This window comes from Arvicola amphibius, chromosome 7, assembly GCF_903992535.2.
Source record: "Arvicola amphibius chromosome 7, mArvAmp1.2, whole genome shotgun sequence".
Lineage (NCBI taxonomy): Eukaryota > Metazoa > Chordata > Mammalia > Rodentia > Cricetidae > Arvicola > Arvicola amphibius.
This window is the reverse complement of record NC_052053.1, coordinates 79755817-79769449: the sequence shown is the minus strand read 5'-3', so window position 1 is coordinate 79769449 and position 13633 is coordinate 79755817. Positions and strand designations below refer to the sequence as shown.

The 13633-nt window shown below is 50.4% G+C and overlaps 2 protein-coding genes across 5 annotated transcripts in view; one reads left to right on the top strand and one right to left on the bottom strand.

The window, feature by feature from the left end:
* The window catches only part of Dglucy (D-glutamate cyclase), an 87480-nt gene extending 82389 nt beyond the window's left edge, over positions 1-5091 (top strand). For all 4 annotated transcript variants that reach the window (XM_038336445.1, XM_038336444.1, XM_038336446.1 and 1 more), the window contains one exon: positions 4261-5091. In XM_038336445.1, coding sequence (XP_038192373.1) covers positions 4261-4364 — 104 coding nt within the window. In that variant the 3' untranslated portion in view covers positions 4365-5091. The remainder of the gene's footprint in view (positions 1-4260) is intronic.
* A 7144-nt stretch (positions 5092-12235) lies between these two features.
* Positions 12236-13431, bottom strand: Gpr68 (G protein-coupled receptor 68). Its single transcript, XM_038338220.1, has one exon. The coding sequence runs from the start codon at positions 13361-13363 to the stop codon at positions 12236-12238; it is 1128 nt and encodes a 375-aa protein (XP_038194148.1). The 5' UTR covers positions 13364-13431.
* Positions 13432-13633: the final 202 nt, after the last annotated feature.

Genomic DNA, 13633 nt, shown 5'->3' with positions numbered 1-13633 from the left:
ATGCTGAGGCATGGGGGTAGAGGTGGGTGTGAGACTCACGTGACATTTTCATGGGGGCAACGGTCTTGTCTTCCCTGGGGGACCCAGAGGGCCTTCTGTTCTTTCTTGAAGCTTCCTGCATCTGGACTGGAAAACATGGGGGGCAGCCTCCCACATGCTTTCTGAGTCATACAAACACAAAGTGTGAACCCCACCCAGCCAACCCCCACAGCCTCACACTCACCCCCTGGGGATGGAAAATTCTCCTCTTGGCACGGATGCCCAGTTTTTCAGAAGTTATTAACAATGCCTCGTTCTCAAGGAGGAAATGGAACGGCGTGTTTTTAAGGCGAAAGCAGAAGTGCATTTGCTGAGCCGCTCCTGGGCCAGGCTCAGGCTCGTTCTGGGAAACAATGAGGACTCAGACATGGCCCCTGGGGAAGAAACTTGGGGAACACAGCAGAGTAACATGGGCGCCCAGATGGATGGATCTCTGTCTCTGTCTCTGTCTCTGTCTCTCTCTCTCTGTCTCTCTGTCTCTGTCTCTGTCTCTCTCTCTCTCTGTCTCTCTCTCTTTCTGTCTCTCCCTCTCCCTCCCCCCCTCTCTTTTTCTGGTCTGAAACCCTGGCTTAAGCAATCCTTGTCTCAACTGCTGAGTACTTAGAACCCTAAGTATGCCCAACTTTCCAACTCATTTTTATTTAAATTTTTTTTTACCCAACTTGTTTAAAAATGACATCTTTTCCCATACATATCAGCCCACCATACTCCAGAATTATTAGCGGGTCACCACCTGCCTCTAAGCCCACTGGGGCCTCTATCTCCATCCACCTTGACTCCATCGTCGCGGTGATCCCATCGGCGTGCCTGCCCCCCATGCCACTATAGTCCTCAGTCTCTTCCCCTCCAATCCCGCTTCACTGCTGCCTCAGCCTGGACAGCGCTTGCAGCTTCCAGCTCTGCTCCCGCCGCCGCCGCCTGGAGGAGCTGCCCCCTCCACTTAGCCTCTTAGAAGATCTTGTGGTCCTTCCCGGAAATCTGCTGGGAGTGGCAATTGGCTCAGCTCTTAGGGACCAGGCGATCGGTCCCTGTGGCTCTTAGCGGCTGGGTGCCAGCCAGTTCCTAACCTGTTGGCTCCTCACACTCACCCAGAGGCCCGCAGCCCTCCGTGTCCCAGGAGGATGAGAACCGTGAGGGCAGGCAGTGTGCTGGGAGGAAAAGGCCCCATGGCGCCTCATGCGTTGCCCCCTAAAGAGAGGATATGAGTAATGAGTGAGAAAAGTGGGAGAATGGAGCCCAAACAAAGGGTGGGAAATGCCTGTGGGGGCTTAGTAGCCCCAGCCAGGGCTCTTGACAAAGTACTTGTGTGGAAATGTGCTTGGACCTCCCTTTCACAGGGAGAGCATCTGCCTTCACCCATGGGTAGAACAGAAAGGCCACTGCAGGAACAAGGAGATGGTTTCCAGGAAACATTTGCCAACACTTCCCCCAGTATGTACATGTGTGTTTGTGTGTGCGCGCAGGCGCACGCTCGTATCGTATGTACATATTCATGTGTGTACGTGTCTGTGGTATACTTGCATGTGTACTCACATGTATGCAGAGGCAGGAGGCTACCATCAAATGTCCTCCTCAATCATTCTACCCCTTACTTTCGGAGGCAGGGTTTCTTGCTAAATCTGGAGCTCACCAATTAGGCCAGAATGGGTGGGCAGCAAGTCCCAGGGATTTCCTGTCTCTGCCTTCCGGCTCTTCCGTGAGTGCTGAGGACTTGAGGACGGGAGTCTCATGTTTATGGCAAGCACTCTACTGCCTGGGCTGTCTCCCCAGCTCCCTGTCACAAGTATTTGAAGTTTGGGGTGCCTGTCCGCAAGGCTGTTGTGCGGCTCACTTCTCTAATTTCCTCGGATGCGTCTCAGTCAGTGCAGGTTGCTAGAACAAAATACCATAAATTGGGAGACCTCACCAGCTAGCTCTTAGTTTCACGGTTCTAGAAGCAGGGAAGTCCAGAACTAAGATGCCAGTTGAGTCAGTGCCTTGGTGGAGATGCTCTTCCTGGCTTACAGATGGCTCGCCATTCACTGTATCCACTCACTGTATCTTCATGTGATAGAGACAGGAAGCATGTAATCCCTCGTCTTTTTATAAGGGTGCTAATCTTATCATGGGAGCTCCACCCTCATGACCTTATTACCCCCTAAAGACTCCATCTTCAAATACCATCACATTGGGAGCCATGAATTTGAAGGGTTACAAAGCTTCAGTCAATAGTAACAGTTCCCCAGAAAGCATTCTCTAGGGCACCCTAGTAAACTGAGTTCAGTGTTCTCTGTGCTCTAACTCTATATACTGTGAGTCCCTGCTCACTCATCTAGCTTGGGACCACCTTGGGGGCTCGACCCTGTCAACTTACCCGTGAATCCCTGGGGCAGAGACTATCATAGCAGGTGCTCAAGAAAACTGATGGAGAGAGAGCGTGCGACCGCCTCACCAGGAAGGCAGCAGCCCTTTGATGTCTGCATTTCTGCTCTCCATCTCTTCCGTTCCTTCTTGTTGGTGGAGGAAGGAGAGAGAAGGTGTTTGGTTTGGCCCCTCCTGCCTGTTGCCTTCACCAGGGACAGCCACGTTTGTGACTTAAGACAGTTAGTTCTTTGGGAACTTATTTTGAGAGGGAAAGGAAAAGAGGTGGACCAACCCCTATCCCTTAACCAGCAAGTGGTTAAGGAGAGCAAGCTCTGGGCTTTCTCCACTGTAGCTGGTGACCAGATCATCCCTACTGTGTGCCGAGGACCATGTTGGGTGCTTTACCGCCAACATCTCATTTAACCCTCACAACAGCTTCTGAGGGCATGCTGCCACCAGTATCAGCAACACCCCCTTCTTACAGATGTTGTTTCCAAGACACAGAGAGGTTAAGACACTGCCACATCATATCTCTGTGACTTCAAAGCCCTTTTGGGGACCTGCTGCATTTTCTCCATGGCTCTTCTCCTTCTGACTGCTCCCATGCCCATGGTGGGAAATGGAGGTGGCAGCAGCAGAATTTAGTGTTGTGCTTGTTAGATTTTTTTTCCTGAGAGTGGTCAACATGACACAAGCTAGGGTCATCTTGGAAGGGGAAACCTCAACAGAGAAAATATTTCCGTAAGACTGGCCTGCAGGAAAGCCTGAGGGACATTTTCTTCATTGATGATTGACGTGGGAGGGCCTGGCCAATATGGTGGTACCATCTCTGGACAGGTGGTCCAGAGTTGTATAAGAAAACAGGTTGAGCAAGCCATAGAGAGCAAACCACTAAGTAGCATTCCTCCAAGGCCTCTGCCTCAGTTCCGGCCTCCAGGTTCCGCCTTGAGTTCCTGTCCTGAGACTCCCCTCAGTGATGGAGCATGACCTGAGAGCTGTAAGCAGAAATAAACCCTTTCTTCCACTACATTGCTCTTAGTCATGGTGTTTATCACAGCAATAGAAAGCAGACCAGGACACACACACCCCTCAGGAGGATAACAGTGGTGTTTCAGGAGGGCCTTCTGCCACAAGCAGACCCGTGGAGCTCACCCACGGCATGTCTAGGGCCTGGGTTGGTGGGAGGATTGTACCTCGGATATGTGTTAGGACCACACAGACCTCAGCCAGGGCATGAAATGCAGTAAGGTATACGCATTGAGACAGTAAGAGCCCAAAGAAACAGCTGACCCATTTAAATCCTTTGTTCTTGTTTGAGACAGGTTCTCACTCTGTAGCCCAGGCTGGCCTGGAGTTCAGTACTTAATCCAGGCTGGCCTTAAACTCACTGTAATTCTCCTGCCTCAGCCCTGCAAGTATTAGGATGACAGGTATGAGCCATCACATCAAGCTTTCGATTTGGATTTTCATAAGGAGCTTTCCAATATGTTAATATTTTTACCCCAAATTTTATTTTTTAAAAGAAGGCACATTCCCGGGTGTGGTGTCTCATGCCTTTAAGGCCAGCACTTGGAAGGCAGAGGCAGGTGGCTCGCTATGAGTTTGAGGCCAGCCTGGTCTGTGTAGTGAGTTCCAGGACAACCAGGGTTACAGAGACCTGTTTTAAAAAAGAGGAGGAGGAAGAAAAAAAAGGAAAAAAAGGAGAGAGAAGGAGACAAAGGCAGGGAGAGAGACTGAGAGAAATACAGAGAGACAGAGACAGAGAGAGATGGAGAGATCTCAATCCAAAGCTCTTTCTCTACTTAGAGAGTCATGCAATCCTTTCTTCCTTCCCCCATCTGACTTTTATCTCTTCTTCATCTCTTTTTTCCCTCCCAGGAAGAAAAAATGCTGGGCATCCTGGTCCAGAACCAAGTCCGGAGTGGAATCTCAGGCATTGTGGGCATGGAAGTAGACGGACTGCCTTTCTCCGGTGTTCATGATGAGATGATCCAGAAGCTGGTGGATGCCACTACAGAGCACAAGTGACCAGCATGCTGTTTGTGTGCCAGCTTCCTACCCAGTGGTCATCCTGTGTCTAGGCAGGAGTACCAGAGCCATTTCTCTCACCATCCCTCATCCTGGCTTCTTCAAGCCACCCTTGTGTCTGCTCTGAGAATCTTTCTGCCTGCTACTTAAGAAATAATTCATCAACAGTTAACTGTAGAGCAGAGCATAAGAACAGGCATTGCCATGACCTGGGCTAATTAAAGAGGCTAGAGTGCCCACACCCACACATGAAGTGTTGGGTTAAAACACTGGGACTTTGTACTCACCATGACTAACAAAATGCGTATACCTTTGAAAAGCATTCTTTTTCTAACGGCATTCCATTTACTGTTTGAAGGGGATCTCCCACAAGGTCCCTCGGGGCATTGCGCCCATTGTCCCTCAGTTCTATTCACTCCTTCTTACACAACCCTCCCATCTGCTTACTCTGAACCCTAGCCAGATTCTGTGCCTTCTTTGTGTGGGAAGAAATCCATATTTGCCAGTAGAGCTCAAAGGCGAGCCAGACCTGCTCGGGGATCAGGCAGACCTCAGAGTTCATCCTGATCTTTCACAACCTTCAACCCAACACTTCTCAGCAAAAGCAGAAACTGAGCCACTGACCATTCCCTGGTATATGCTCTGCCCTGGCATCAGGATGACAACTTGTGTGGGATCTGAGCCTACTAAGTGTTGTTTTGTTTCTTTAAACAAGTCTGGTATGGTTCTTTAGGGGGACATTCATTGTGAAGAAGGAACACATAGTATAGATGTTACACTCCAATAAATTATAAATGTAAAGAGAGAAACAACTTTAGTGTGAACTTTAGTGTCTGCTCTCCATTTGTGATTCTAGCCAGGGTTCTCGCCTGCAGGGTTCATGTCTTCAGGGTCCAAACCTGTGCTTATGGGAGATGCTCAAAATGAGGGCCAGTTCTCCACCTGAGACCTCAGAGCCCAGCGAACACACCTTGGCTCTGCAGCCTCGCTGCCCAGGTCTCTTTGAGTTATCATGTTTGTTCGCGACAATTCCACACCACAAAGGACTCTGATCAAGAGGACACCTGACAAATACAAAGGTAGACAGACAGCTACAAGAGAAACTGCCATCACCATGGAAAGGCTGCCAACAACCTTAGGATTTGTGTTTTGGGGAAGATGTTCGTGGATTTGACTTTAATAATAGTAATACCAGAATTCTACTCCAGCACTGAGCAAGCTGAAGAACAGTCTCGTCATTAGTTATGCTTGCTGTGGGAAGAATTGTATGGGGAGGTGACTGAGCTAATTGGGAAAAGGGCTAAGACCCAATTAAGTTCAGAGAAGGTAGAGAGGGCTCGTAGACTCGGAGTGGGGAACCCAAATGCCATCTCCTGCAGGCAGATGTACTTTCAGCTGAGGTGAGGTTTAAAGGAGGGCAAGGGAGACCCCTTCACAATGTCTAACTTGAGGACTTTTGGTGCTCAGCTTCCCAGGACCCGGCTTTAAAGTTTTTCCATCCCACACCGTAAATTCCCACTCAGACCTTGTCCTAATCCTGTCTGCTCTTAGGAGGAAGGTCTGTGTTCAGTTCTGTGATGGCTATCACCTGAATAGTCGGTGAAGGAGAACAAGAGATGACCTGCAGGGAACTGTGGTGTCACCCAGGTTGGGATACAGACCTGGCTCCAGCCATTGCTAGGCAAACAGAATCTGTGGGCTTTCCAGGATGCTGTTGAGAGGGATCCTGAGAAACAGGACACACTCACAAGCGAACTGGTGGGCCTGGCTCGCTAAGGTAGCATGCTCTATCCGAGTGGGCCAGCTCCCTAGTCCCTGATGTCCTCTGCACAGCTGACACCCTGTTGCTTACCTAGGAAAGCATTCCTCTGAGATCGTTTCTTGTCTCCCCTTGTATGCCAACGCCAAGTTGGCCCAGCCCCTTGCATCTACTACTTCCTGCCTGTTACACATGGCTTCCACTGGCCTCTCCATGCAGTTCATTGCTCTCTAGACAGGATGGAGAATGTGTGGCTTCTTACAAAATTGTGTATTCTCTACATCAGAGGTGTGACGCGCTTGCCAGAAGTACAGAAACAGAGAAATGTGGTCCTTGGGGCAAGGTAGATGACATCATGTAGCTTCTGATGCAGACAGCACATTTGAAGAAGTAGATTTTGTTCAGATGAGATTGGCTCATTCTCAACTCTCCTCTGCTTGTCACTTAGAAAAACTACATTTCCCAGCCTCCCATGCAGCTGGGACTCATGTGACCAGGCTAATGGAATATGAGTAATAGGGCTATCAAACACTTCCATACTTGGCCATAATTGCATGTGGCGTTCTCTCTACATTTCATCTCTTACTTGTGTAGATGGGCAGGGGAAATCCCACAATTATGGAACTGCTCCTGGAAAATTCTGGGGTGTCCCACAGACTCAAATGAAAACTTGAGGATATGGTAGGAAAACTGTAAATCTCAGCGGGTACCCGGGGGGGGGTGGGTATGGGAAAGATGAGGGGGGAAAGTCATTTGAGTTAAGCTGGCATGGAGGTCTTCCACATGGTGGCAGGCACACACTAGATGGTAGCAGGGAAAGTGGGGGTTAGAGACAGGGTGAGGAAGCCTGCAGGGACAGGAAAAGAATGTGTAGGCTCTATTCAGCACCTGAAAGAGAGAAAGGAAAGGGAAAAGGGGGAGCTGTATCTTTCTGAGTCAGGACTCAGGGTGTGCAGAGCCAACTGGACCTCAGGGTTGCTCTTAGGGACTAGGAGACAGGGATTCTAGGAAGGAAAAATACAGTATCTCATTAAAGGGATAATTGCTCCTCTTATTCCTTTAGCATAGGTTAAGATGGGCACATCTTCCTAGGAGTGTTCCCAACTTCCTGAACTGCCCAGCTGGGTTAACTCGTCAGGGAAAAGCCAGTGACAGAATCCATTTGTGGAAGGATTTGAATCTGTCATCACTTGGGAAAAGGCTTGCCAGAAAGCAACCATCTACTAAATTTTAAGAATACTCTCTCTCTCTCTCTCTCTCTCTCTCTCTCTCTCTCTCTCTCTCTCTCTCTCTGTGTGTGTGTGTGTGTGTGTGTGTGTGTGTGTGTGTGTGCATGTGTAGGCGTGTGCACATGCACATTGAAAAGACCCTCGTTTTCAAGGGTGGCGATTTCCCCCTTAACTCGATGACCCAAACCAACAGATGCAATTAGCATGAGGTTATTTTATTAATTTCACAGGCGTCTGTGGGTGAATCAGCAGGTCTCGCCAACTGATCACACCGATCCAACTCTTTATTCAGCTTTTATAGGTTTACAGGTTACATGGGGAGGGGGGCTTAGTAACAGTAATTCTATTGGTAGGGGCTTGGGTCATCTTGGGGACAGTCCCATTTGTCTGTTCCCAGGTTTTCTCACAAGGTATACTTCATCAATTTGACAGCTGTGATAAGGAGGTCTGAGATCTTAGTCCGGTCAGCTAGTCTCTTGACCAGATGTATCCCATAAAATACCCTGCTGTGGTGCCAGTTGTCCATAACGGAGACAGTATCTGACCCAAAGGTCACCTTATCTCTGTCTCCTAAAGGTTAGCTCAGTTCACCTCTGTCGTTTATCAGGACTGGCCAGGACACCATTCTAAATTTATAGGGGGGCATTCTGGTCTTGTAAATGAAACAGCCAGTCGTAAAATGACCTAAGCTTCCCAAACATCTGAGAAAACAGCTCCCTGTGAGTGAATGATCCTTGATCTGCTGGAAAAGCTGCTGATGGTCTGTTCTCATTCTCCCAGACTTGCAACTATATATATATTCCTCATTTTTGGAATCCATATTTATTTCTTGGACTCTTCACACATGAATGTGGAGACCAGAGGTTGGCCTTGGATACCTTCCCCAATGGTTTTCCACTTACTTTCTGAGCTCAGGTCTTTCCCTGAGAAGACTGGAGCTCACTGATCATCTTATAGTTAGGGTTATATTGCTGTGAAGAGACACTGTAACCACAGCAACTCTTAGAAAGGGAAACATTTAATTGGGTGGCTTAAAGTTCAAAGATTCTGTCTGTTAGGTTGGGAGCGTAGGTCCCAGTCCCTAGCATCTATCCCAGCCCCCAGGCCTGGTCTGGACTTCAAAACCCAGCAGGCCAGGTCCTGACCCCTCCCTGGGGGTGGGGTCAGGACCACTCCCCAGGGTACTTAAGTGATCCCCCAAAAGAAGAACACGAGGTCTCTCTTTCTCCCTCCCTGGGTCGCGTTCCTGTGGCTTCCCGGTTTAGCGCAGATCTTCCATTAAACCTGGATATTTCTTAATTTGGCTTGTTTGGGAATTTTTGCGTCGTCAGAGAGCTCACTTAGGAAATATTCCTAACACTGTCCATAATTGTCATGATGGAACATGGCAGTGTATAGGCGACTTGTGCTGGAAGAGGAGCTGAGAGGTCTACATTTTGTGCAGGCAACAGGAAGTGGTCTGAGACACTGGGTGTGGCTTGAGCATATACGAGCCCACCTCCACAGCGACACACTTCCTCCAACAAGGTCACACCTACTCCAACAAGGCCACCCCTCCTAAAAATGCCACTCCCTTTGGGGGATATTTTCTTTCAAACCACCAAACTGATCTGGCCAGACTGTCTGGCCAGCAAACCCCCAGCACCTGTCTCTACCACTCCAGACTTGGCATCAGAGCCTGGCTGAGTTTTGTTGTTTCTTTTTGTTTTTTGAGGGTTTTTTGTTTTGTCTTGTTTCATTTTGTTGAGACAGGATCTCACTGTGTAGCCACCCTGGCTGCCCTGGAATTCACTTTGTAGACCCAGCTGGCTTTGAACTCACAGTGATCAGCCTGCCTCTGGCTCCCAAGTCCTGGGATAAAAGGTGTGCGCCACCATGCCTGGCTATTTTTTTTTTTAAACGTGGATCCTAGAGACTGAACTCAATCTTTGTGCTTGCACAGGAGACATTCTCCCGAGGAAGCCGATTCTTTAGGCCCTTCTCCCTGGACATCTTATGAACATAAAGCAAACCCGCACTGGTCATTTATGTTTGTTATTTTTATTTTTGTTATTTGGGGCCAGGGGTTGAACCCAGGGCTAACCATGAGATAAGCTCTTGCCCTTGTTTTACGGCACTGTGATTTGGATGGGGGTTACTTATTGCTCCAATTCAATCTAGCTTTGACTAATCTGAGTTGGAAGGTTCATCACCGAGGAGTGTCTTCAAACACCTGCACCCTAAGGGTTACAGCTACAGCCAGAGTCAGTAATAAGTGATTCTGTGTTGGGGTCCTTAGGAGTTATGGTGCCCCTGGATTGGCTTGTCTGCATAGTAGTGAGTTAGCTGTCACTGCTGGTGTCTGTGGCGGGTGGACTGAGGGACCCAGAAGAGGTGCTTAGCAGCGAGGATGCCGGGTATGGTGACCTCTCTGCTCCAGTACAGATAATGTCTCCTGTAGCAGTATTCCTCTGAGAGTTGCTAACTGAAAGAGAATGGAACTGAAATCTCACCATTTCCCCCAGAGCCCTGGACCTGGAGACCAGAGGAGTTCCAGGAATGGAAACTCCCTCCCCAGATGCCTAAAGCAGTTGGGTCAGATTCGGCTCTCTCTAGAATGCACAAGCCAACGAGCCGAGGGCAAGCAGCCGATGGGGTTGGAGCTTTCTCCCACTCGTCTCTGGCCAACCCACAGGCCAGTGTGTGTAAACAGGAAGATGAGCCCTTGTCTTACTAAGCAACACTGGTAAGTAGGAAAGGAATTTTAATGGCTTCTGTCACCTTCGGTCCAAACCAGACGGGCTTTCCCTCCCTGCGTTTTTCTTAGGAGGGAAAGCAGTATTAATCCTTAATAGCGTTCTTGCTTAGTCTGTTTGGAAGAGGGATCTGTTCTTCCACAACACTCCAGAACTCCAGGAGCCTGACCCACAGAGGGATTAAGTGGTCAAAATCAAATGTATGTTTCAGTAGGATGTGGGAAATCCTTCGGGATAAACATTGAGTCTGCCGCTGTCGAGAGGATGCCCCACCTGAAAGAGGTTGCCAGCCAACAAGGTGGGTGGCTCCAAACAAGGCCTGATGACGATTCTGGGAAAATGCCAGAGAGATGAGCGCAAGAAGCCCTTCTTCTGGTCTGGTGGGGGCTCATCCTCACTGTGAGGGCGGTTGCTCAACATACCGAGTCCCAAGTGGTCAAAGACAGAGGGAGTGGCATTTCCCAAACCACAGGGCTGGGCTTTCTCCTCAAAAGTCTCTGGTGGGTGGATTTGCGACGGACGCCCTGCACAGATGCTTCCAGGGTGCGTTAGCGACAGCATGCTGCACTGGAGCATGACCCCTGCCTCAAGGCAGAAGAGAAGACCCTCCTGCTCTCGGGGGCTGGGACTTGACCACTTGATGGGTGCTCAAGGGTAGCCCCCAAGCTGTCCTGAGTTTTCTGCAAGGTCAACCCTGGATCTTCCTATTGGGGGGTCTTCCAAGGACACTTTGGATCTCCCCGGTGTGGGCGGGGCCCCTGCCCATAAGGATTTCACAAACTCTGCTGTGATTGGTTATTTTGCTTTATTTCCAGACTGAAGTTACTACATAAATCCACCTCACAGTCCGACACAGGAATACTTGGCAGAAGAGAGGCAACAATACAAAAATACAGCTCTCGATAGTAAGGGGGCCAGGCTCAGCTCATTGCAGTCCAAGCCAGTCAGAATTCGCAATTTCAGGTCAAAATGAGGTTGGGGGATACTGCGGAATGAAGAGGTGCAGACCACTCAGCTTTTAGCCCTGCCCCAGAAGGTCCTAGGCTGTGGTAGGTTTGGGTTGTTCTGGCATGCAGCCCCCTCTGGCAACTCTCCTACAAGATTTATACCAGAGTGGAGCTTGAGCCCAAACCTGTGGTCAAGAGACACGACAATGTGTGTGTTTTGTTAGTTTAGTTGTACCTAGGAACTCTGGGAAACTGGCACACTCCTCTCAAAGGCTGCATGGGGCAAAGGGTAGGAGTTCCTGGCAGCAGTCACATGACCCTGGTATCAGCGTCTTGGCACAGTTGCCATGGACACCCTACAATTTTTATAGTCTCCCTCTCTTCCCTCAGGCTCTCGGGTCTAGCACTCTGGTCAGATGGAAACAGAAAGCTAATTAAGAAAAGCCCTGTCAAGAACTCAGCTAGGGATTCAGCTTCAGGCCCGAGTCCTCTTCCTTGTGGTTTAGGATGACATTTTGAAGGGCCCTTGGCATCTCCCCAGGGAGCCCTGGGGTTTAACTGTCATCAGTCCTTGGGGTTGGGGGATGTATCTGGTCCTGGGGCTTCTCTGGGACGGCCACTCTGCTGTTGTTCCTGCCCCATCCACACCAGAACCCCAATCCTTACCCCAACTCTTCACCTTAACCAGTCTGCCGTTCTAGACTTGTTAGAGAGCTGGGCTCAAGCATTAATAGTGACAGTACAGCTTCCTGTGTCACACAAGACCGCAGCACGTTTGGACCGGTATCACACGATGACAGTGGTACTGTAAGGCTTGGCAGGTGAACACCCAGGTTCCTGCTCCCCTCCTCCATGCCCCAGCCCTGCTCCTTGCAAACTTCCTGGAGTGACAGCTCTGACTCTCTCCCACCTGCAGCCCAGGTGGCAGCAGACATGGGAGAAGACAGGGCTCATTCACACACTCAGCAGTGCCCAGGCTTCCAGGAGCCAGGGGGACCTAGCTGTGGCCCAAGACCACGGTTCCTTCTTTCCTTCCTGAGGGGAGAGGCACCTGTACATGGCAATGTGGGAGACAGCCACGACGCAAGCTCCAGACCACAAGGCCTGTTGGTGAAAGCTCAGGCCTAACCTAGCCTCACATAAGGATAACTTAAGCTAGGCCAACCCAACTGAGGGGGACCCTCCCACTCCCAGCGAGTTAGGGGTCTGGAAGGCTGAGTGGAGCTTGGTTAACAATTCAGGTTCCTCGCCTTGGGCCCCACTTTTTCCAGAGGCCTCAGGGGCACCCAGAGGGTAGGCCTCCCTGGTCCTGCTTGTCCTGGAGCAGGTGAGGAAGGCTAGGCAGGTTCCTCGGAGGCGGGCTAGGTCCCTGTGAGTGGTCTCACTTACGAAACAGTACAGCACCGGGTCAGCTACGCAGTTGAAGCTGGTGAGGAGGAGGGAGAAGTGGTAGACGTTGAAGATGCTCTTGGCGAAGTCACAGCTAGCCTCCCAGAGGCTGCGAACCAGCAGCAGCACGTGGTAGGGCAGGAAACAAGCCAGGAAGATGACCACGGTGCTGAGCACCAGCCGCTGAATCTGGTCCTTGCGGCTCTTCTGCGTGCCGTGGCTGCGGCGCACGGCCCGAAGGATGCCCTGGTAGGAGGCCAGCAGCAGGCAAATTGGGAAGAGGAAACCCACGAGGAAGCGGTAGTAGTTGATGCCGCGCTGCCAGGCCTGGATGGGGTAATGCTCAAAGCAGACTCGGTGCCGGTCCTCGTCCTCGATGACTTCCTTGTGCTTGAGGAAGTAGACGCTGGTCAGCAGCTCCTTGACCCAGATGAGCACGCTGACGCCCACGGCTGCCTTCAGGGTTCGGAACTGGTGGAAGCGGAAGGGGTGGGCCACAGCCAGGTAGCGGTCGATGGAGATGCAGCAGAGGAAGCCCACACTGATGTAGATGTTCTCATAGAGGAGGATGCCGCACACCTGGCAGGATAAGTCACCATAGGACCAGTTGTCGTGCTGGAGCACGTACTGCAGCCAGAAGGGGAGCGAGCAGATGTAGAACAGATCCGCGATGGTCAGGTTACACAGGTACACTCCCAGCTCATTCCGAGCCTTGATCTGCAGGTAGCCGAAGTAGAGGGACAGGCAGTTGGCTGGGAAGCCCACCACCAGCACTGTCACGTAGACCACCGGGGCCAGAGTCTGGTGGATGGTGTGGTCGATGGGGCAGCTTAGTGAGGAGTTCTCTGTGGTGATGTTCCCCATCTTTGGGCCAGAAGGGGCCTCACCCCTCATGGACTTTGAGATGGGGTCAATCTCTCTGTTGCCATCTTGTTTATTTGCAACTCAAGTGTGTCAAAATCTGTTTGCCACTGGCAGTAGGTGAACCCCTACAAGTGAAGGCAGAAAAGACTTTAAATAATCACAGCTAAGGTCTACGTAACACCTTTGTGCCAGCGTTGTTCTACGAGCTGTGCTCATTTAGAAGCTCCGCCACCCAAGCAGTTCCAATGCAACTGAACGAGATATACCAAAACACCGAGGTGTGGCTTATGGCACCCCATT

Bases quoted from the DNA above. Each gene is read 5' to 3' on its own strand.
- Gpr68 (XM_038338220.1), bottom strand. From the start codon at position 13,363: ATGAGGGGTGAGGCCCCTTCTGGCCCAAAGATGGGGAACATCACCACA.